General features: G+C 41.4%; 1 protein-coding gene across 4 annotated transcripts in view; it reads right to left on the bottom strand.

Moving 5' to 3' along the window:
* Positions 1-25,572, bottom strand: part of LOC140601691 (uncharacterized) — a 388,441-nt gene that overhangs the window by 95,606 nt on the left and 267,263 nt on the right. For 2 of the 4 annotated variants that reach the window (XR_012004719.1, XM_072770992.1), the window contains one exon: positions 18,547-18,611. The exons of the other annotated variants lie outside the window; for them this stretch is intronic. Coding sequence is in view for 1 of the 2 variants with exons in the window: in XM_072770992.1 (XP_072627093.1) it covers positions 18,594-18,611 (18 nt within the window). In the remaining variant the exon portion in view is untranslated. The remainder of the gene's footprint in view (positions 1-18,546; positions 18,612-25,572) is intronic. 4 annotated transcript variants of the gene reach the window in all.

The raw sequence follows: 25,572 nt of genomic DNA, 5'->3' as shown, positions 1-25,572 counted from the left end.
CTACAACTGCCAGTACAGAAAATCCTTTCTGTAACAGTCTAGTGGTACAGTGAGCCAAAGTGACCCAGAAGCAGTCAGGGTTTAAACTTAATAAGAGTCCTATGTTTCCTGGTAGAAACAATGCCCAGTATCTAGAGTTTCAGGGACCAGGAACATAAATTCCCCAAGCAGTGGACAGGGAGTGCTACTGAGTGGGCACCCAAAGATTTCACTACAGAACTCAGCAATAATAGTCCCTTTCCCTTTGGAGACAGCCAGACCCCACCTTGGAGCCCTGGGCCAGTGACTGGCCAGTGCACAGAAGCCCTGAGCAGGCTGCTCTAGAGCCGACCTTGTTGGTGCATGAGGCTCCACTCCCAGCTGACAGAGCTCCATGATAGTCCACGGCTGTGCGGGGCCCTGGGCCCTGGGCCCCCTCAGCTGAAGTCAGCAGCCCCAGAGTGTCTCAAACCTGCTGCTGGCCTCAAAGCTCAACTAGCTTGGCCCAGGCCCCACATCACTGTAGGACACCCAGGGCTTCAAAGGAGCAGCCTCCTCCTCCCAAACACTTCTTGCCAAAGCACAGCTGAGGCAGGCTTGAAGCTAAATATTTGGATTGAGTGGGAGGGAGAGTCCAGTCCCTCCAAGGGGTATTTTACCCAGGCCATCGGGAGAGAACCAGCTCACAGCACAGGCATGCTGGGCCCCACGGCCCTGGAAAGCAATGGGATTGCTGTGCAATCAGCTGGACGGTATGCCTGCAAGCCTGGCAAAAGGAGCAGCCCCGCCAAGTGCATAGCACTCTCCAGCCTGCCTTCTTCATCTCATTTTGCCCGCTTTAACAACCTCAGGAAGCTGCAGAGTGGGGTATCTCTGCCCTCCTGCATGTAGGAGCTGAGCACCTGCCAACAAGAGAAAATGACCTTCTCAAGTCTGCACACCAAAGAAGGCCTGGACACCGGACTCTGCCTCGGGCCTTCTGCGGCCTTAGCAGCCAAGGGTGTTTGCTTAATAATGATAATGCCCAGTGTACGCACACAGTGCTCTAGGGGGTAGAAAGAACATAGATATTAGAGACAAAGGAGTTCACCTTTTGTCACTTCTGTGACCCCAGTCCTGTCACAGCGGACTTTATTGAGCCTCAGTGTCATCTGGAAAGTGGAGGCAAAAATGGACCCCCTCCCCCACGCCCAGCCCTGGACGGCAATGTGGACCAGCTGCATAAAAGCCCTTTCTGCATTGCATGTACCCTGTACCAAGTAAAGATGACAATGCTGATTGTGCTGTAGCAAATGGCCATCATAACCTTGACACTGGAGATGGAAGTTATCTTAGACATCATCTTGTCTATCTCCTTCATTTCATAAATGTAAAAACTAGTTTGCTGAAGTTGACCTAGTAAAATGGTAGAAAGCCAGACTTTAGATCTTCCAGGCCTGGGCAGTTTCATTACTCTTCTCTTTCTGTGAATGTTCCCAAACACTTAAAAAATACAACATTTGTTCTCCGCAGAGTAGATGGAACAGATATCTGTCCCAGGTTTATGAATGAGGAAATGTGACAAACATTATAAGAATGATCTCGAATAGCATGGTAAAGAAATGGTGACGTGGGGTCTCACTATTCATTTGCCCAAAGTTAGTTTGATAAAAAAAAAAAAAAACATTACTCACATCAAATATTTGCCATCCATATGTTAGAAGGTCCCTCTTTGTACAGATTTCTCACCCATTACATGGACTTCTCTTTATAAGAACCCTGCCTGGTGGGCAACCCAGCTCTGCCTAATGAGTTCCTGTAAAGCCCTCGTCAGACAAATTATTCAAATGTTAAACATCCCTGACTTCAACTGAGATTGGCAAGCCTACTAGGCAGGGCACTAGGTTTATTGATTGTGAAAAGTCCTCCCATGGTTTGGACCACAACCTGCCTCCCTGTGGCTGGCAGTCATCCTTTGGTCAGACTACAATACAACTGCCCTGTGTGACTTTATGCTATGGAATTTGTCAAAGTTAACCTTCCCTTCTTCTGATTACTTTGTCCTCCTTGTCTCCTAGTAATCAGGCCCCAGTTTCCTTTACAATACCCCTGGCTGATTATCTTCAGCCTCTTTCACCGGCTAGCCTTCTTCTTTCCTACCCCTTAGCAGTGTTCCAGACAATGCTGATTCACAGCCTCAACGATTCAATTCCCAAGTAATAAATTGACTCAGACCTGTCTACTGAGCCTCAGATCTGTAAGGCAAACAGCACAAAGATATCTCCATTTGGATGTCCCACAGGCACCTCAAATTTGGCATATTTAAGGCTGAACGTCTTTCCTCTGACTCAAGGGAAACCTCCTTTCAATCCTGGATGCCTTATTATTCCCTTTCTATGCCAAAACCGTGGACATCATTGTATCCCCCACTTCCTTTTTTATATTCCACCTCCTCAGTTTTCCTCACCCACACAACCTCTTGAACACACCTTTCCCTCCATCCCTAATCCTACTGATTTAGTTCTGACCCCATTTTAGTTCCTCTAGAGTATATGACAGCCCTCCAGCTTGGCCTCCACACAATACCACACAAGTGACCTTTCCAAAATGTGTTATGTTTGGTCATGTTTTTCCTGTTAAAAAACTATTGACTTTCCATCATCAAAAGAGAACGTCCAAATTTTACATTGTGAGCTGAGGAGCCCTGGCAATCTGGCTTCTGCAGACTCATTTCCATTTGCTCCCCCAAATCCTCTGAGGTCCTTCTCACACTAAAGTTGGGTCATTTCCTTAAACATGCGTTCTCTAGTCTCTGGCCCTTATCAAAGTCTGTTTTCACTCTCTGGGACGTTCTTCCTTTCAGAGTATACATTTGGTTATCTTCTGCTTCCTGAAGAATCTCCTTTGAGAAATCAATACAACATCCATCCTCTCTAGGTAGACGACAATGACATAGGTCACCATGGCACCATTTTATATAATAATGCTAGTTACCATGTATCTCCTCAACCTCCTGGTGACGTCTTGATAGCATATAATTTTGTATTCATCTCTCTGCCTTCTATTGCTTAGGACAGGACTGGAACATTGTAGACAGTTAAGAGTCATTTGTCAAGTGAATTAGTAAGAGGAATACATGGATGGTTGTAGCTCATGCCTTTGCATTATTTTAGCCTCTCTAAGCTTGCCCCAAAACACTTAGCCAAAATTACTCATAGCTACCCAGCCAACTGAAGTAGCTCTTTATGATCTAAATCTAACTGGAATAATTTTTCCATCAACAGTAAGCGGTTCAATGAAGACATGAGTGACCTGGAGAAAATTAAAGACAACATTTTGGAAAAGAGCCTTCTAGTCACTGACCCCTAACTCCTCAACACACCACAACTGAAAGCAGTTGTGCCCCCCTGCTTTTTCCATTTCCACTGGAAACCTAAACATTGGTGCCAGCATATTTTGCTATCTCTTCCCTTCTGCATCCTGATAGTTTCTTCTCTCTGTGTTGCCTAATTCACAATCAGTGGATGCCACCTGCTTGCAGGAGCTGTTTCTGTCCTTCATTGCTATTCACGGCTTCAGATTTATTCCCCAACTAGTTGATAACCTGTTAGATGTTGGGAAGGGCACCTTTTTTACATTATGCTGCCTTCTGGCCTACAGCAATTTTCAGAAGGTATACTAAGGGGGGAAAAACCTTGAATGAGATTTGATTTCGTTTTGGCAGATTTTTCTAGTTGGATTCTTTTTACATTGCTTTGGCTACATCTGCTGACCCACTGTGTAATCTAGTATCATAATGTAAGGTATTCACAATTTATTTTTCCCTTCCTGTCCCCTCTCCTTCCTGTCCCCATCAGCCTGCCTGATTGGCCACAGGGACTATTTGTCAGAATAGGATTAGAGGATAGAAGAGCAAATTCTTAACAGCTACACTTTACAATCTTGATGTTACGAGTAAAACAGAAAGATTTCAAAAGCAAATGTGTTTAGAAGGATTTAGAAGGAAAGAATCCTGTCTTTTCCACTTAAGCTCAGACAATCTGGGAACCCACCAACTGGGAAGACAAAGGAGAGTTAGGGGAAGTCATAGTTCAGATACTGGTCTATGACTGGGTCCTGTCCACTCCCCATGCTAAGTTAGCTCCTGAGGGAGAGGGAGGTTAGGGAGGCTAGACATCTCCATATCAGGTAAGTCTGGGCATCCAGAAAGATGTTCACTTACCTTCCACAGCAAAGAGCAGAGCTGAGAAGAAATCAAGGTCCAGCAAGAAGCCATGGACAGCATATGTAGCAGGCAAGTGGCTCTAGGAGGCTCACGAGCACAGAGGGGTCAGAGGGCAGTCTCAGAGCCCTCCACATCCCAGTGAAGCATGAAGAGAAGAGCTAGGAGCTGTATTTTCTTCACTCCAAGAGGAAGAGAAAGCAAGAGGGCCACAGGTCCAGTGACCTAGGTCACAGGAACACAGAGTAGAAATATAGGCAAGTCTTGCTGCCAAAAGGCTAATGGGACACCAGGCCACCCTTCAGTGGGACTCTAGTAGAAAAGTTTTGTGCTATGCTTACTACCAGTACTAGTAATATTTTTATGCATTGGAGAAAATCCTGAAGGTATTTATTTTTTAGATAATCCATGAAAAATTTAAAAAGAACAATTTTTGAGAACTGAATAGAGAGAGAGGAAGAGAAGACAGAGAGATAGCTGAAGAGACAGAGGAAATGATGGGGCAAGGAAAGGGGGGAGAAGCTGCTCCTGTCTTCAGCTTGCACAGAAACAGATCCTGACCAGGACTCCTGAGTGAGTGATTTAATAAGGAAGTGCTCCTAGAAGAACCAGTAAGTGAGAAGGAGAACATTTTTACATTTACAAAAATGGTGAAAAGGAAATCTGAATGCGGTCTGCATGTAGAGTCGCCAGATTTAGCAGCTAAAATACAGGATGTCCAGCTAAATCTCATTTTCAGATAAACAAAGAATAATTTCTTAATGTAAGTATGTCCCATGCAAAATTCGTTGTTTATCTAAGTTTGAATTTAACTGGGTGTCCTGTATTTTATCTGACAATCCTAAATGGGTGGAGCCCTGACAATGTCCACTACAAGCCCAAAGAGATGGAGTCTGGAGGGGAGAGGCCACAGCTGCTCTCATTCCCTGGCTGCTGAGTTCTGGAATGCATCGGAGAGTTCAAAGCGTTTGGGGGCCAAAACATTGGGAACAAAATAGATGGTGGATTCAACCCATTCCAATGTCATTTGCCCCTCTCCCCAATCTTCAAATCCATCTTCAGCTGTAGGTGATTCTTGGACACACTTGATCATTTAAAAAAAATACACACACATGATGACAATATATTCCCTCAGATTTCAAAAGTGATGAATGCCCATTTTAGAAAATTTGAAAAATATGCAGAGTATTCAGAAGAGATAAAAGATACATCATTATTAGTAGGATGGTGCATTTATTTCTGTTCTTTTCTATATAAATGTGTTTCAGAGGGTGTTTTTCTTTTGGCATTTTTTTTTCAAAATTGAGACAATATTATTTTAATCCCATTTTTATTTTTTTATTATTTATTTATTTACTTGAGAGAGAGAGCATGAGCAAGAGGAAGGACAGGTGGAGAGGCAGACTCCCCACTGAGCAGGGAGCCCAATGTGGGGCTTGATCCCAGGACCTGAGCTGAAGGCAGACACTTGACCGACTGAGCCACCCAGGCACCCCTATTTTTAATCCCACGTTTAAAAATGATCGTATTAAAAAATGACCATATTTTGAGAACTTCCTATCCATAATTATTATTAGAAAATATTAATTTTAATACATTCATATAATATTGTGCAGTTAAATTACACTTTTTAAATTAATTTCCTTATTTTGGATACTTAGGTTATTTCTTTTATATTCTCATTTGCAAATAATATAAATGCCATAGTAAATAGCTAAATAAATATTTATCAGCATATCTAACTACTTCCTTGAGATTATTCCTAAGGCACTTAATATCCAACTTTAGACTTATGTTGTCAATAGAGCCTAGACGAGTGGCAAATTGTTTAATTATTGAGTGCTCGCATTTTTCTATTGGGCCAGGGCTGCTTCCACTAACCACAAAGATAATATTCAGGTGCATATGAGAGGACCAATTAATACCTTCAAATATCTAGATGCTATTAGGGGGTAAAAAGAAACAAAAGTATATTCTGGATTCCTCTGGAGTGGGAAGAAGATAAAAGTGAGGAGTTGGGGACAGGCAGATGTAGCTCATCATGAGGAGTATCCTGTCCTGTGAGGCAACAGAAGTCACTCCCTTGAGTAATAGTGAACCTGCATGTACAAATGCATTTCTGGTGAGTTGGGGGTGCAGGAACACCTATCCTGGGAGAAGTGCCAGAGCACAGTAGCTAATAGCAGGGTCTCCGGAGCTAGAAGGTTGGAGATTAATTCCAGTTTTTCTACTTTTTGGTTGTGTGATCTGGGGCAAGTGGTGCAACCTCTCTGTGTTTCCGTATCCTCATCTGTAAAATAAGAATACGTCCTAATGGTTATTGTGAGAATTAGGTTGATAACTCATGCATAGCACTAGAATTGTCCTAAACCTCTATAAATGTTTGATACACATGAACACTTTTTCTCAGGTGTTATGGCTGCAGACAGGCTTGATTAGGCAGTACAGTTGGCTGGTAACCCTCAGAACTTGTGAGTCTATACTGGGTCTCTGAATGTTAACGTTTCACTATGGTGACACCAGTCTGATGGGCCCTACTAGCATTCTGCAGGGTACATTCTGGTTCTATTTGCTTCCAGATCTCTGTGTCATTGTTTACCTTTTTATGAGCAAAACCAACTTTAGGACTCTGTCGCCTTGCAGACGTGATGGAGGCCAACTGTAGCTTTGTAGCTTATCCATTTTGGAATCAAATAGCTGCCTTGTAAAAGCAGTGTTGCAATCTTTAAATGCCCATAAATAAGGATTTGAACATTTATCTCCCATCATGTGATTTGGTATAAGTAAACAGAAAGTCTTTCAGTTGAAGAGTGGAAGTGATGACTGAGTAAAGGGATATAAAACAGGGGAACTGGGTTCAGAATGTATGTTGACTGTAAATCTATGCAGAATCAAGAGTGGCTGGTACATTTTTTATGACAGGCAAAGCCACTTCACATGGATGGGGGCAAGTGGATGCTGCCAGAAAAAGGTGAGCACCCTGCACCATCTTAGGATCCCCTTCCTATTTACATCACCCTCAGAAACCTTCTCATGCCTTGTCTGCAAACTCCTTCTCTCCCATAAATAGCCAGAAGGATATACTAAAACAAGGAGGTATCTTCTATTTAGAAGACCAACACTTCATTGGAACTAAGATTGAGATCCACGGAACAGCTCACTAGGGCTGGATTGGGAAAAGCAAAACTCTGGAAACAGTCATCCTTTTAACCCACCCAAGATTAAATGTAGATACAAGGTCACTGCAGACAGTAGAAAGTAAACATTAGGAAACCATTTCCAAAGATAGCTCATTGTTAGAAACAAAAATGAAATGGTTGAAGTTAAAAGCTCAGTGAATATATTAAACAGAAAATTACATTGTGAGGGGGTAACAGAGATGGCTGAGGAGGACAAGAGTAGCAAAGATAGGCAGAAGGCAGGTTGATGTGCTAGGTGGCCCTCTGAGAACTTTCCTGAATCTCCTTGATTAACCATGTATCCCAGGGCTACTTAGAATCAAGAAAAGAGTCAAATTTGCTTCCAATGACCCACAACCTACCAGAGCTTCTCAAATTTAGGTCTCATTTATCCCAAATCTTAGAAATATCCAGCCCAATAATATGGCATGTACACAAGGAAACTTGTTGCCTCTCACTTTGTTAGTATTTAAAATATTGAAAGCTCTGAGGATTGACAACTGATTTTATTTTCCTCAATGTTCCCCCATGGATAGATTTGGCGAATGGCTAGAGAAGAGTTACCATTCTTGGCCACTTAGACTATCAGCTCCCATGACTTGGTGCCAACTCATGATAAAGACTCTAAAACTTGATTTCATCCTGTATTTTGGTCACAAACGTTTATTCGTAAAGCCTTGTAAATTTTTTAAAAATGTAAGCTCTGGAACAACATATGAATGGTGACCTTAAAATCCATGCTGTTTTTAGAGAATGGCTCCTGAGGGGTGCCTAAGGGTTAGACCATGGAATTTGATATTTTCAATTAGGAACAGTCCTCAATTCTAAGGAAGGAACAGGAAGCCATGTGACCATAGGTGCCCATGGAAGGATGGAGAGGTGGACAACAGGAGACCAAGAAGTGGCATGGTGGAGGGGACCTGATCAATGGAGTGGTTGAAGAGCCATCTGCTGGGATTGGTATAAACATAGGGAAGATGCAGGTGGTTTTGTGGGAAATCCATAAGTGCTCATAGAAAAGAGGAGAGAATGGCAGTAATAACCATGTGTTTGTTGTCAGTGGTGGTAGTGGTTGTGAGCCTCAAATTCCCAGCCTGCTGAGTCAGGCTTGTCTAAATCACATCAATAACTGTAATCACTCTCTCATCTTGCAGAGGCTGATTCCCTGCTGATAGGCTCCAGTTAACTTTCCTCCAACCTCCACAAGATCAGGGAGACATTAAGTGGATCTTCTTTAGAGGTGACTTTCAGGACTTCACCCATCAGCTGGAGGATGCTAGAAATAAATTTTAGAGTGGCCAGCAAAGATTTCTAAATACCTGTGGGTGAGGATGTTAGGCTGAGACCATGACTCCAGTAGAAATTTTTTTTCTTTTTTAAAAATTTTATTTATTTATGAGAGAGATAATGAGCAGGGGCAGGGGTGGTGAGGGAGAGGTAGAAACAGACTCCCCACTGAGCAGGGAGCCCAACATAGGGCTCAATCCCAGGACCCATGAGATCATGAACTGAACCAAAACCAAGAGTCAGACATGTAACTTACTGAGCCTCCCAGGCACCCCTAGAAAATCTTTTCAATTTAATTCAACCAACACTCACTATATACCTACCAATATCCCCAGACCACACCAGCGTGAAGATGATCCTGACATGAATGACAAGAGCAATGGTTGTATTCATTGTTTCTGTACATCCCAATGTTCCTGAGACACATGTCCTTCCAAATGTCCTCACTTTGGGGAGGCATCATAGGGTGGCAGGAAGACTATGGCTTCAGAGACAAATCCAGATTCTTCTACTTCTTAGAAGAGTGAGACTTAGTAGAGTGAGACTCAGCAGAGTCTCATACAGAATGTGGACTGTAGCTATTTTAGACCATAGTTGGGAAGGTTGACCATGGTGCACATAGAGCATCTGGCAACTTGCCACATTCAGAGTAGTTGCTCAGACAATGGTAGGTAGCTGTCATGGTTGCTTGTATCCCTGTGGACCCCAGCCCAGCAATTGTTGCTACCATGCTGCTCCTGCTGGCTCTAAATGTGTTCTTGTCCTTGGGACTACTGGTATCCTTGTTGGGTTTACCACCACCCAAAGGTCTCCCAGTTATGGGAATAGTTTCCCCAGTAATTAGAGTTGTTCACAAGACTTTTTGAAAGGTCATCTAAACTTTCGAGTACTGTCATCTTACATCAGAAACACTTGAAATGAGTTACCAGGAAGCAAGCTACTTAAATAATAGGTGAAATTCTTTATTTCATCTCAAGCATATTTCTTCTCTAAAAAACCAAAGTCCCAGAATAGGGACCCTGAGTTTTCATTCTCTTCCAGTTCAAAGCCAGCTTACTAATTAACCAGGATTTTCCCCATTTTAGTGTTTCTTTCATTATTCCCAATAAGCCTAGCACAATGCCAAGCACATAATAAGCACTCGGATATTTGATGGAACCTATAACAAACCTAACACACTGGATATACTTAAAATAAAAATCTAAACTGAGAATTACATGTATTCAGAAATTAGCTGAAATCAAAGAAGGAGACAAACCATAAGAGACTCTTAACTATAGGACACAAACTGAGTGTTGCTAGAAGGGAGAAGGGTGGCAGGATGGGATAACTGGGGTGATGAGCATTAAGGAGGGCATTTGATGTAATGAGCACTTGGTGTTATATGGAACTGATGAATCACCAAACTTTACCTCTGAAATTAATAATATACTATATGTTAATTGACTTTAAATAAAAAAGAAAATGTATATAAAATATTTTCAAAATTACATGTATTGGGCAGCCCGGGTGGCTCAGTGGTTTAGCGCTGCCTTTAGTCCAGGGCATGATCCTGGAGACCCGGAATCAAGTCCCATGTCAGGCTCCCTGCATGGAGCCTGCTTCTCCCTCTGCCTGTGTCTCTGCCTCTGTGTGTGTGTGTGTGTGTGTCTCTCATGAATAAATAAATAAATAATCTTTAAAAAAAATAAATAAAAATAAATAAAATGTATTATCTCCTTATTTTCATATAGCATCCTGGTAGGATGTCCTTATAAGCCCTTATCACTCTTCATTTTAGTTGGTTATTTGGATTAGGCCTTTAATAATTGCTTTAGGAACAGAATGATATGCTACAACTTACGAAATGAAAAAGGTAAGTCAGTATGACAAAATATTTAAAAATGAAGAAAGTCTAACAAAATTTTGATCATTGGACAATATAAGGATATTTTTAATCATTCATCTGGAAATGCAACTCAATAGTATTTTGAAATAGTTGTCTCCTTACCTGAGAGTCAATACTCAAATACTACCAAATTATTATTTTTTTAAAAATTGAGTTTTTAAAAATTAAATTTGTATATATGAAGAAGTTTTGATGTGGCAGGAATAAAATTATAGGTAGCATTTTAAGTGCCTACTCTATGCCAGCACTCTGTCTGCCTTGTGCAAGCCTAGGGCATGGAAGTAGGCACTCTGCACTGAGTTCCCGGTTTTCGTACCTGGCTCTTGGGAAAGAATGATAAATGTGATTTGCTGGGACTGGAAAACTGTTATTTATTTATGGGAAACAAAATGAACTCTGAAGCTCTATGAAGGTGGATGAGAGCCCAGAGGAGTCAAGATGGCCAAGACTTTAGAAAATGAGAGCCTTGGCTCTGGGGAAGCTGGAGAGAGGGAGCAGAACAGGAGGCCAATAGAAGGAAAATTTTATGCATGAATAAAGGTGAAAAAGAAAAGAGACTTGGTTCCACAATAATGGTATTTCCTACTCTGCGCCTCTTTAGAACAAAGACCCTGTCCATTTTACTGCAGGAGAAATCATTTTCAAAATCATCTTAGGAAACATCCAAGATAGCCCATAGCTTCCTTTATAATAAATTCTTGGATTTCCAGAACAACAGGTGTGTCTTATATCTTGTGTCTTGACTGTCACAATAGATACACGTGTGACAAAATTGCAGAGAACTAAGCTCACACACAAACACAAACATGCACGTGCAGACACGTACAAGTTAAATTGGGAAATCTAAATGAGACCAGTGGATTCTACTAATGCCAACACCCTAGCCGTCATATTGTGCTGTGTTTCTGTAAGACACTGCAACTGAAACTGAGTAAAGAGTGCACAAGATCTCTATTATTTCTTACAACTGAGCATGAATCTGCAATGATCTCAAAATAAGTTGAATTTTTAAAAAACTGGGTTATTAGGAAACAGTATGGAGGTTCCTCAAAAAGTTAAAAATTGAACTACACTGGGATCCAGCAACTGCACTACTAGGTATTTACCCAAAGGATACAAAACTATAGATTCAAAGGGGTACATGCACCCCAATGTTTATAGCAGCATTATCAACAATAGCCAAATTACGGAAAGACCCAATGTCCACTGACTGATGAATGGATAAAGAAAATGTGTATGGGGATCCCTGAGTGGTTCAGCAGTTTAGCGTCTGCCTTCGGCCCAGGGCATGATCCTGGAGTCCCAGGATCAAGTCCCACATCAGGCTCCCTATATGGAGCCTGCTTCTCCCTCTGCCCGTATCTCTGCCTCTCTGCCACCCCCACCCCCCTGTGTCTCTTGTGAATAAATAAAATTTTTTTAAAAAGAAAAAAAAACTGGGTTATGATTGAAAAATGGCTGAAAGCCATATTTCTAATATACTTTCTTATACTGTAGAAACTGGGAAACTAAAGACACATTCTCTTGAGATAAGAGCTCTGAATGTGATGTAGGTGTTAGGTGCACTCCCAGGATGTCAAGCAGGTGGGATGGAGTGAATGTGGTCATGAAGGCAACTGGCTACCACTCCACCTGACCTCACCCTTAATTTGAGGAGACAGGCCACTGTCCGTTCACTAGCTTTGTGAGTATCAAGAAGCAGTGCATGGGCAACAGTTTTCTGTTTCTGTTTTTGTTTTGTCAGTGCAGAGACAGCAGACATGGGGTAGCTCTAAATTTAACAGTTTTGAAGATAGTTTCTGGATTCTTGGATTATAGTTAAGATTAGCTGTTCCCAGGGATGCCTGGGTGGCTCAGTGGTTGAGCATCTGCCTTCAACTCAGTACGTGATCCTGGAGTCCTGGGATCAAGTCCCGTATCAGGCTCCCCGTGGGGAGCCTGCTTCTCCCTCTGCCTATGTCTCTGCCTCTCTCTGTCTCTCATGAATAAATAAATAAAATCTTTTTAAAAGAAGGTGTTCTTAGAGTCATTTTACAGTATATTTTGCCAATTCCCCATTTTGCCAATGGTGGGAGAGGTGGCAACTACCCTGACAGGCCACTTCGGTGATGTTGCCTAAGTCATTCATGGAATCCTGCCTAAAACCTCTCAAGGTTTTTCTAAGCATGTATGTCTCTACAGTACATCCTTTTTGTTATTGTTGATTTTGGTTTCTGGTTTGTTTGTTTTTTTATCTTCACCTGAATTCTGATGCTGATGCCCTGTGACTCCGTAGAGCCATCATTCCATCACTGGATCCACTCCCAAATGAGATGTCCTCAATCTAATAGTCATCATATCCAAAAATAATTAGCTAAAGTCACAGAATGGCCAATGAGACTGTATAATAGCTAGAATTCTCTGGGATGTCATCTGAATGTGAAAAGAAAAAGCAGGAAGAACAACGGGGGTAAATTGTTGATGTTTTCACCTGTACAGAGACTGCGGTATTGTTGATAGAAGCACAAGTAAAAAGTCCCAGAGAGAACTTAAGGAAAGCTGAATGCTTTGTCAACAAAGTTCTAATTATTGAAGATGAGTAAGCCTTGGGATCTAAGGTAGATCACGATGACTACAGTAATAATACTGTATTGTACACAGAAAATTTGCTAAAAGAGTAGATTCCAGGTGTGCTCACCACACACACACACACACACACACACACACGCACGCACAAAAGGTAAATATGTGAGGAGATGGATATGTTCATTATGAGCGGTGTAATCATTTCACTATGAATATGCGTATCTAAACATCACGTTTTACTTCTTAAACATATACAATTGTTATTAAAATACAAATTTTTAAAATTTCGGATCCATTTAAACTCTTTGGAATTTTAATAGACTTGTTTGTTCTTAGCGAAAATCTTGGTGTGATTGTGTTGTGCATCCCACAGGAAATGAAAAGCAGCTGAGTTGTTTTTTTTTTTCAGGCTCCTATCTATCCCCTTTGTGATATTCCTTCTCTCCATTCCTCAAAATGTAAAGAATCTGCCATCTACAGTAAATAGCACAAAACAGAAGTGTCCTTGAGGCCAAGGTGGATGGACCCACTGGGGCACAGGGGCATTGGGGCTGGGTGCCGTTGCAGTGGCTTCAGTGGGCACTGCTGCCTTCACGTTTACAAAGGGGAGGCAGAGAACAGCTGCGTCCTGGAGAGGAGCCGCCTTCTCCATGGCCTTAGCCACCCTGTGTTCTTCCTCCTTTTCCCTTTCTCCCCACCCACCTTTCATCGTCCTCAGAAGCCCATGTGTGTGAAAAGCAAGAGAGGAATGTGGGTGGGTTGACTTGTATAATTAAATCCATGTTGCATCGTGTTCTTTAGAATTAATAAGGAATTCATCCCATTGAAACTCACCATGACATCTTCCCTCTGACTCAGATTTCTTTTGCTTTTCTCTCTTTTTCTTAGCTAAAAGCATTAGACATGGGGCTATGGTTCAAATTAGGATCCTACATTTCTCTTCTTTTTTTTTTTTTAATTGAACTTTTCTGTTCAGTGAAGAGTTTAGTTTGTTTATATTTCATTTTTCTTCTATTCCACTTATCTGCCATTGTCTTTTTCCTTCCTTCTCCCAGAAAACTTACTCCGTAAAGGAGAAAACAGGAAAACTCTTCCTTGCAACAACTGCAAAGTTGGAGAAAGGACGCTGTTGGCCAAACCTGGACAATCCAGGCATCGTCCTTTGAGGCTCTTCATTCCCTGGGCCACCACACCTTGTCCTCACGAGCCCTGCTCTCACGTATGTCCCCAGAGGCCACGGGAGCCACGTCTGAGAGACAGGGAGAAACACTGAACAAATGGGACTTCTGAATTCCTGGGTCATGTTGCGAAACACCTTTTTATTGGGGGTAATAATTTGACTTCATTCCCTTATAAAAGTTGATTTATGTGATGGATATGTGATATATATTTTTCTGCCACTGTTCTTGGAGGATAGCGGTTGTATCAGTTAGGATTAAATTCAACTGTGAGTAACATAAACCCGAAATAACAGCAGCTTAAACCTGATAAAAGTTTTTCCTTGCTCATGTGGAAGACCAGCTGTGCAGTCCCGGGCTGGCGTGGAGGCTCTGTTCCATGAAGACTTCCCTGGCGATCCAGGCCCCATCCAGCTCCGGGCGTGGCCCTCGGCTTCGTGGTCCAGGCAGGGAGTTAGGTCATCAGAAGAACCATCTTCTGAACCATCCAAAAAAACCATCCTGCCTTTAGAAGCTTCTCCCTTTTGACCACAACAGGGTGCCTCAGTTTAGCCTCACGCATGAGATTTGGGGCTAGGAGTAAGGCCAGCAGAGGCTTGAGTCTGAGCTGTGCTGCCTGTCAGATGTGCAAATCTGAACACATCCCTTTACCCTTCCTGAGGCTGTATTTTCTCATATGTAAAATTGAATTATAATCTCTTAGAACAGGAGAAGGACAAAGGAGGTAACATGCATGAAAGAATTGGCCCACTGATTAGCACGCTAGCAAATACCAATTTATGGTGCTTTTAAATTTCTGGCTGTGTGGCTTTTCCATTTTCAGAGAAAACCACTCCTGTGTGTAGGGACTGGAGATTTTCTGCTGGTGAGAACCGAAGTGGGCTGTATGTTCTTTCCAAGCCCTTCTTCCAATTAGGAAAGAAACCTAACATGAAGAAGGCAACTCCGTGGCTTGCCCCACCTCCAAGGAAGTGGGATTCACTTTTGCTGTGGTTTTCAGTGGAAGATACCATGGGTTGGTGGCAAGTAGCCCCTTCCCACTCCCTTCTATGGCAGTGTCTTTTAAACTGCAGGTTGAAGTTTGGTGGGCTACGAAATCAATTTAGTGGGTCATGACCAGTACTTTTTAATGAAAGAATGGAGTGGAGTAGAATAGTCTAGAAAAGAATCAGGGCACATCACAAATAATCAATATATCATTTTCATGAAATGGGTTTCATATTTACGTATATGTCTACATGTGTGTATTCTAGGTTATAAAGTAAAATATACTTCTTAAAATGATCTTGAGTCTTAAAAAAGAGGAATGAAGTGGGGAGAATCACTCTACTTGACCTTAAAGCTTACTATATAGATACAGTAATTAATTCAACATGGTATTTGCAGATAGTTACATACATCAATGGAACAGAATGGAGACCCAGAAATACACTTCCATAAATATACCCAACTGAGTTTTGACAAAAGCGGAAAAGTGATTCAAATGGAAGAAAATTCAATTGACCTTTTCCATTTAAATGGCCCAAGTAAATCATCATCACATCTGTGTTTTAAGTAGCAGCAAGAAGACAAGAGAAGCAACTGTGTGCCAGCTGTTTAAAAAAAAAAAAAAAATACCTTGGAGCTGCCGCCAGGTCTTTAGCTAAGTCCCATTGCCCACTGCCTAGAACTTAGTCGCATGGCCACACTAACCGTCAGGAAAGCTGAAGAATGTCATCTTTATTCTGAGCAGCCACATGATTTTATATCATTATATATTAGTAGAGAAAAATAGACATTGGGGGACAACTCTCTGTGCTACACAGAGGTGTGCAAGGATAGAATTCCACCTCTTGTGGACACCAAAGGGGTATTTCCACAGCACTTATTTGACCCCCAATTTAGAAACTCCCATGTCTCTGTAAGGTACATGGGATAAAGTCCAAACTCCTCTACAAGGATATTTATTTAGGTTCTTGAGTGTTTGGCCTAAGCCCGGATTTGCAGCCATCGGCTGCCCACTGCATTCTCTCTGATGCTGAGAATCTACAACTTCTGTGTTCCCTCTTCCCTGGACTGTAATCCCAGGAGCACCCACTGTTGAGCTGACAAATGACGCCTCATCTTCGCAGGCCTTGAGAAATTATCAGTTTCTATCCCTGATGCCCTTCTTGACTCCTCAAATCCAGAAGGAAACTCCCTTCTCCAGGCTTCCATTACTCTGCACATAAGTCAACCATTATGGCTCTTCATGTCTTACAGTGACTTATGTATCTGTTGTGTTGTTGTTGTTTTGTTTTGTTTTTGTTGTGGACTCACTGCTCCTCCAATACAGGGCATATCCTCTTGAATTTGTTTCGGCAGATCTTGGAATCTCTCCATGCCTTTAAAATTATTTGTTGAATTATTGAGAGGTTTCTCAGGGTCAAAAGTGGAAAGAAAAGGGGAAAAGTATCTATTTACAACAGGTGTGCTTTGAATGGGCAAAGTTGTTATTTCACGGGTTTTAGTTGTGAAGAAATAATCTGTGCTTAGAACTGCTTAAAAAAGCTAAGGTGAAAAGGATGATTCTTTGATACTTTGAGGTTTCTATTTCATTGTCATGAGCAAGTCCCCGTTCAAACTAGATCATGGGCAAGTCCCCTCAGACATCATGGTCCTTTAATACGAGCACATGTTTGCTTTAGGAAGAAGGATTCCTTCCGTTTTCAGCATGTAAAGACAGAGTAGCAAAGACAACTTCAAAAAATATCATTTCTCTTGTTATTTATTTGGAAGAAAATCCTCCTCTCTCTAACGAAACACATAAGTTTAATTCTTGGAAGCCATGCCTTTTTTTTTTAACATAAAGAGTATCTTATATTTTATTGTTATTTATGAATTTTTACTGGGCATCTTTTACCTCAGTAAAATTTACTTTGTAGGGGGTGGTGGAAGAGAAATGGGAAAACTTTTCATCTGTTGAACAACAATTCCCACTTTCCCCCTCCCCCTAGATCCTGGCAACTACCATTCTATACTCTTCTTGACCATTTTAGATACCCCATATAAGTGGAGTCATGCAGTATTTTTCCTTCTGTGACTGGCTTATTTCACTCAGCACAATGTCCTTCAGGATCATCCATGAAGTCACATTTGGCAAGATTTCTTTCTTTTTTAAAACTGAATAATATCCATTGCATGTCCATAACACATTCTCTTTATCCATTATCCACCGATGGACATTCATATTGCTTCCACATCTTGGCTATTGTGAATAACACATGCCTCCTTTTTTGAATGAAATACCAGGTAATATTCTCATCATTGACATTCTTCAAGGGAAGTCCTACTGTGAACTGCTTTCCTGAGCCTCAGTTTCTTGAAGCTGTAATGTTTAGATCCCCTACTGTGTCAAAGACAGTTTGTTTGTCAGATCTGCATGTGCTCCTTTGTATTTCCTCAGCCTTCCTGTTGGATCAGGGTTGGGTGACTTATTGTCACCCAGGGGCTGTGAACAATAATGCCATGCATCGCTTCCCATCATGATGGGTAGGATCCCGTGTGTCTTAGCTTTGTTTTCACATGAAGGACATGCATTCCAGATGGCAGTTGTAAGATGGAGGAGCATTTTACATGAGCAAAATAAAATTTGGATGTGTGAACCCACCGAGGTTGAGGTGTTTGTTGTAGCAGGTGGATGAATAACTGTGACTAAGATGCTAACAGTGCAAGGTTCTTACAAGGCTTAAACAGGTCATTTACAAACAAGCTTGAGCACAGTGTCTGCGAGAAAGACACATCAGCCATAGTTTAAAGTAGGGTTGCCATTACCTAATAAAATGGTTGTATCAAAATAAAAATGTCTAGACCAAAGAAAAGGTTGGTTCTAGAGTTAAAGAACTTTAGACCTGAACACTAGAGTCATTTAACCCAGTGTTTTCCCAATTTATCAGATTATACACATCAGGTTCTAGAAAATACGATTTCTAGCCTGGCCACAGTTAACAGTAAATCAGAATCACTAAGGAAGGTTTTGATCCCATTGTTCTGTTAAGTTTTATATAGAAGGAAGGTGAGTCATACAAGGTTAGGGACTTTGCTCTGACCACAGACCTGGTTGTTTAGCATGCTGGGGACTAGAACTCAGCTTCCACGCAGCCTAATACTTTACTTCTGGGCTAACAATAATGTTCTAATAGAACAAGGCCAAGACTGACCCTTTATCCCCCTTTCCCTGATAAATCATGTCAAGACCTGCAAATGATTTTACCCCTTAACAATGAAAAGAAGATGTAATTTTAAAATTACCTTGGATGTACAGTAAAAGCAGCATTCCCATAATCAATCATCCAAAATCACGGGGTTATTTGGAGCTATTTGAAGGAAAGTAAATTGAAAACATGTTGTTAAACAATGCACCAAAGAGTTATCAAATCATAAACATCTAGATTACTTTAACATGTTGATTATTTCACATTTAGGGTCTCTTTACAAAGTAACTCTGGCCATGAAGAGACCTGGAAAATTCAATGAATCCTTTCCTAAGTTGTTAACTGTATTAGGTTCAATCACTTGGCCATGTGGGAACATATGTTAAAGTTAAAATATATATATATATATATATATACACATATATATATATGTATATATATATGCACATACATATGTGTGTGTATATATATGTATATATATATTCTTTTTGGAGCTATTATTCACACTTTTCACTAAGCAGAAGACATGGAGGCCTGTTATTAGGACATGTCCCTGAGGATACAGAAATAGCTCAGGGAGTGCAGTGGTATAACACTGAACACATTAAAACCTATCTGGAGCTTTGGAAATCAAATATACAGACATTCCATAATGACCCTTGGGTTTTAGCATAATTCCTGAACCTGAAAATTCATAACTAAATAATGGCAGCACATTTATGACATAAAATGCCTTAAACCATTTGTTTATTATTATATGTGGATTTTAAGTTTTATGTTTGAGAAAATGGAAAGCCTACCCTTTTTTCCCCCCTTGGAGAGGTGGTATACCAATTACCTTTGAGAGTCTTTGTTTTTCTCACTGGAAGAGAGCTAAACCAGGACTGAAATTTACGTCAAGGCATCTATTTGGTTATCAAATATATGATCATACACTCTTGTTAAACTAAACCAAATTAAATTAATCTTTGTTGAAAAATAAATGATGTAATTCTTGGAGGATCCTGTTTTACTCCCAGGATGGTGGCCTGGTTCTTCTAAGTAGCTTGGAAGAAAGCAAAGTCTGAAATAGTTCTCAAAACTAAAAAGAGGAAATTGCTTTGAGTACAGCAGGTGTCTAGAAGGAGCCACTACCCACGAGTGATCTGTGATCTAAGGGTTCATCATTATAAGACTAAATTATATCTGCATTCTTCCTGAGACCGGATTCAAAGACTGAACTCTAAAATTAATCTAGATGTTATTTCTTCTTTGAGTTCTAAAATGAGCCCAGGGAAGAGTGGAGTCATTCATCTGACTGAGCATCATAGTGCATCCTCTGACTTTTCTTGGAATGGATTCCTTATGTGGACACAATGTGAGTTAAATTGCATCTGGTTATTGTTTTTAGAGAATTTTGCTGAAATGCAAATTGAGCCTGTGTATCATGGGCTGACTTATCAGTGCCTGTCCATGGGAGAACCAGAATGGAACTGAGATATGTGATAAATAGGAGGTCACACTGTGGGTCTCTGTCCAGGTACAATGATAGTGGCATGGTCAGGAGGAGCAAATGCGATACACTCCTAGACAGAGACACTTGCCCTCTCCTTGGGCTCCATTAGCAGCCATGAGGCAGAGGGAATGACAGCAGCATGGTAGAAAGAAAATGGAATTTGAAATCAGACTCAGCTGAGTCTTTACTCTGGCTCCACCATGTAGGAAATAATGCAATTTTTGAGTGAGTTCTATAATCTCTCTGACCTCAGTTTTCCTATTAGTAATATAGGAATAATAATGCCTGACTCATGGACTTGTGAGAATTAACAAGAGACTTTCTGCATGGTAACCTGGCATCTGATAGGTCACCAAAATAATTGGGAAAAAAATGGTAAATCTTCAATAATCCCATCAACAGCTACCACTTGAACACTTATTAAGTGCCCAGGACTTTACCTCCTATCAGTGCCTGGTACATGCCTGGCATTAGTGAAAACTCAATAAAACAGTCATAGGATGATAAAACAATGTCTGAATCTTTTTAATGGTGACTTTTTGGCCGTGGAAAGAGAGACAAGCAAGTCTAAAGGAGAAAGCACATGTGCCAGTGCTGCCCTGGGCTTCTCGGGGGAAAGCCCTCTCCTCGCCCCCATCCCTGACTCTTCTGTAGATAGCCCTACTTCTAGAACCATTGAGTATTTTGTGGTCTTGCTTCTTCTGAGGCCAGAGGGTAAAAACTGAAACACAAACTAAAAATGTCAAGTTCTATTCTGCTCCAGAAGCTCCCGAGGGCTGGGCAGAGGTTTTGCAGTTTTACCACAAGCATTTACAAGGGCCGCACGCTTTGGCAGGACCAAGTCTCCAGATAGCCTAACCTCTGCAGACCCAGTATACAGCTGAATTTCAGAGGTCATGAAAGGGGGAGGTTCTGGGGGGTCCTGGAAAAGACTAATTCAACCTTGGTTCATCATCATGCTATGCTCAAACCCCCATGTAGCCAGGGCTTGCTTGGTTTCTGGTTTCAAAATGACATTTTCACACAGCCCTAATCCCAACCCACCCTAATTTAAAGAAACAGGCACTTGGCATGCGATCCAGATAGATCAGCAGTTGCTCACATACAGCTGTGCACATCTGGCACACAGGTATGTGATTTTGCATGAAGATAAATTGTGTGGGGACCAAATGCACAGTTGTTAAACTAAAAATGAATCGCTTCTTGGAAGCAATCTTCCTGCACAGCAGGGCCTCTGGGTGAGCTTGATCCTTTTCATTAGGCTTTTCTCAGAAAGCACAGCCTACTCCAGAAGGTCTGTGGGTGAAGGAAGGGGCATGCCCACACCTGCAGTTGGCTCTCTGCTGCTCCTTTCGAATTAGAAGTTGGACACAATCTCTGACAGCCATAGTCAGGCAGGCTTCCCAGGGGAGTTTGAGTCCAGTATCAAAGAAGAGGCCAGGTCCTTCCTTGGTGCTGCTTCGCTGTCCATAAATTTTGTCTTATCCAGGGCCTATTCCTCAAAAACGAGTCTTTCTGTGGACAGCTACTGAAGGATTTGGGCCCTCTACCAAACTTTGCGGGCCAAGAAATTTGCATCCTCTGGGAGCTTCATGGAGTCAATGGCATCCACCCTGTAGGAACACCTTTCCCACAGCTCATGTACTTGTAGTAACTCATGGGACAACGCCCATGCTTATATGCTTTTCAGATCACAGAACTCCATTCTGAGATATCTCACCAGCACAGAGAAGACTGAAGGAATGAATCCTGAGCTAGGTCGTCTCTGGGAGTCCATGAAGGGTTCTGATCCAATGACTAGGGCTTGATTAAGAAGGTTCCATTTCAGGTCCAGTTTCACAATTTCAGCAATAGGAAGTTACTGGGTATTTGCACAAATCAAAGATTTTGAAGGAGATTCTTTCCATCTTTGTTCTATGTGGTGGTAATACAAGCAATGGTCCAGCAAATTGATCCTATTTCTCTCATTTTCTCTCTCTCTCTCTCTCTCTCCTTCTCTCTCTCTCTCTCTCCCATATATACCTTTTTTACTCAAAACAAACAAATCCAATAAGTGGAAGGGAAATTGCAGTGATTTTAGAGGGAAATATAATCTTCATATTATCCCACTTGAATTATAGTGGTAGATTAGCCATAACATCCATTTCTGCATATGTATATGCTGTGTTTTCTGACTGTAGTTTTTTTTACCTGTTTCCTGCCTTGGTGAACCCTAGATCATTTTTTATAATTCAACTGAGGTCTCAACTGTCTCATTACTACTCGTAAGGGAGATGACTTTATTCTCTACACTACCATTATTCTCCATGCATACCTGTCTGCTAGCACCATACCAGTTTTGTGATCATCTATTTATATGTCTGCTCTCCCACCGCACTGTGGACCTCTCGATAGCAGGGACTACCTAGTTCTTTCTATTTCCAACACTTAGCCCTATTTAAATAAATTAATATTTGGTAAATACATACCAACGCTATTTTTCCCTTCCTTGACATAACATTATTAGGACCCAGGCATCCCCACTTTGTGAATTCCATGATAGCCCAGTATGAGAATGGAAAGGATCCTCCACAAACATCACCTGGATCTGATCCAGAAACCAAGCGGAAAACAGTCACATTCTGAGGTAACCTACAATTGCCAGAATTATCTAGAGGTCTTGACTAGGGATAAAATAAGAAGGAACATGTGAGTGAAAGCAAGACAGCTTTTCTTTGCTCTTATGGAAGAGAATCCTGGAAAATGCAAGTATTTTTAGGTCTCACTGCTGGAACCAAGGTCAGTGTAAGTACAGAAGTACAAGCCACCATGGGAGTCACTGAGGGTGTTCAAGACCAGCCACTACAAGAGTTCCCTGAAGGACTTCCAAACCAAGAACCATTGACAGCAAAGATTCCTAACAGATTGTCTCTATTTTACATTCCTCATTTTACCCATTTGTCCAACCTTTGCCTTAGATTGGTAGTTTATAACTCCTAGTGAGCAAAAGCCTTCAGGAGGATGATCTGTCTTTTGCAGAAATCAACATAAATTCGACACTCATGTGAGAACAGAAAGTTGAGAACTGACAGCATATATGAGTCTGCTGATTAAAAAAAAAAAAAAGTCCACTTAACAGCTGTTTTTCCATTCAGTCTTTAGGAATAAAACCCAAATGTGCTCAGCAAAATTAATGACTGATAAAATTGTCATTCCTCTCTTCCTGGTGCAAGAATTTTATCTCAGGGTCCAATGTGATAATAAAAATCTCATGACTCTGATAGGATCAGAAAAGAGGGTTTCTGAGAGGAGTTTCTTGTGATCTCCTACCCTGACACCTAAAACCCTGGCACTACCCAAGGCTGATCCTTTATCCCTGTCCTTTATCTTAGACTTCCTGTACTCTTCTGCTGAGCCTCTACCCCATGATTCCCTGAAGCACCATTGCCTTTCTCCCCTCATGGTCTGCATGGGGGCCAGGTACCAGTATATCATAGGCACTGTCCTATTCTTTACATATGTAGGGAGAGACACAGCCACCTGGAGTAGGGGGAAGTAGGGATGAAACCATAGTTTTATTATTGTTCCTATGGAAAAATACATGTTGAAAGTATAACTCTATGGGGAAGTGACCAGATTTAACTAGAATTTTTTTTAGTAATCTAGACACCTTCTGTACTATCATAGCATGCCACCTATCAAAAACAGCCATGATTCCATTTGAGAGAGTGAGGAGCCCAGATGCCCACATGCAGCCAAACGATGACTTCCTCTATACTTTATCCTGGCCTTTTCAGAGTTTCTGCACAATAAACGAAAAGCTGTTAAGGGAAGCTCAAGAAGGTGAGAAGAAAGTGATGGTTAAGTGGGGAAAGAAAACAACTCTAGACTTGGAATTAAGAAGTCGGGGTCTCACCCAATTTTTCCTTTGCCTTCTTTAAATTTCTTTCATTCCAAAATGAGGAAAAGCAACCAAACAAATTCAGTGTGTTTTTTAAATGTTTTCACCTTCTAGGATCTTCATAAAAACTATTTCTTTATAAAACCTAAAATGTATGTTTCCACTGCTATTATTGTAGCCTATTTTCTATTTCTTTTCAAGGACTTTGTTTAAAAGACACTGTTGTGCTAGATTCCCTTTCAATTCAGTTGCCAGCTTTGCTCTCCAGAAGCCATCTGAGCCTGGGTGGGCCTCCACTCGGAACCAAGTCTGCTTTCACATTTGGGTTACTGTCCACTTAGGTGTTCACCAAATTCTCACCAACTGAAATAATCATCCATTTTTGGAAACCAACACCCAGAAATATTCTCTGTAAAATTTCAGCCTATGTTGAAAAATCCTCACCATCCCATTGTTAAAAGCAACTGGTCCACTATGAACTATTTTCTGAATTAGTTCCAGGAAGACCTCCTCTGTTGATAAGGAGATACCAGTTATCAGCCAGCTTTGCTGGGCTGAGAGATCTTTAGGGCATCTGTAGAAGTCTCATTTTCTAGGTTTTCCTGGCATTTATGACATTCTTCAATCTTTTCATCCAAACCATATCATTCCAGACCTCCAAATCTAGTCTCTTTCTTAAGAAATTGTGTAAACTTTGTAACCTTCTTCTCTTTCTTTCCAGGAGTACATCACAAACAGGGTATATCTGAAATCAAGGTATTATGAACACCTGCCTTAGAAAGGAGTGGGTCTGCAGTCATCTATTCCAAACACCCAGCAGCTAAAGAGCAAGTCACTCTCACAGAAAATCCCACAATGTGAAATCCTACCGGTTTTCCACATTCACTCTCAACTCCAATCATGTGGGGTCCTGGTAAATTCTTACACCTTGAGCTTGACTCAAGCCAGGACTCTTCCTTATGAATCCTAAATCAGCCCAATAACAGAAAGTTCTCATCCTCATTTCCCATCATTTTTCTCACCTTGATAGCATCATCTTTTCACTTCTCTCATCAGCAATCAAAATACCTAAGATTGTGCCCCACATATCAGTCACAACTACCTTCTGGGGAAGGAAAAATCTGTAAACCCATCTGTGATGAGAGATGGATGACTGAAGGAACCTTGATAGGAGATATGAAAGGGAGTGACCTCATAGCAGAGAAGTAAAGGGATGGTGAGGCTACTGGCATTGACCATTGGTAGAGGGAAGGGTAGAGAGCACTGGAACCTACACCAACTCTGGGAGGGTGTAAACACTGCCAAGCTTGATTGAGGAGAAGATCTGGTGTATTTGAGCCACTCAGTTCTACTAATAAGCCCTTGGCAAGATGTCAATGTGTTTCTTCAGTGAGCCTACTTCCTTGTAACAGGGAACAATCAAAAAGGTTCCCTGCTTATATTCACTTCCTTCAGGGAGCATCCTTTTGGTGAGCAACCTCATGGCCTTCATGGGGACATACGTCATATGCCTCAGAGAGAAGGACCAGGGCCACTTGTCCATCTGCTTCTGAGACACTTAGGCAGAAGAAGGCCCTCTGTGCTCTACTTTCTGAATGGGGTGCCTGTCTGTAGATGTCTAAACAAACAACACTGAGTGGAAATGTCTTGGGCGGGGGTGAGGGGGATGGGGTAGGGAGCATTCTTTAAAAATCTGGCTACTGTGAGGGCACAATCCATCATCTCCTCAAACACAGTTTAAAGTACAG

This window comes from Canis lupus, chromosome 12 (assembly GCF_048164855.1).
Source record: "Canis lupus baileyi chromosome 12, mCanLup2.hap1, whole genome shotgun sequence".
NCBI classification, from domain to species: Eukaryota; Metazoa; Chordata; class Mammalia; order Carnivora; family Canidae; genus Canis; species Canis lupus.
Note: the sequence above shows the minus strand (reverse complement) of the source record. Positions and strands in the feature narration are given on the sequence as shown.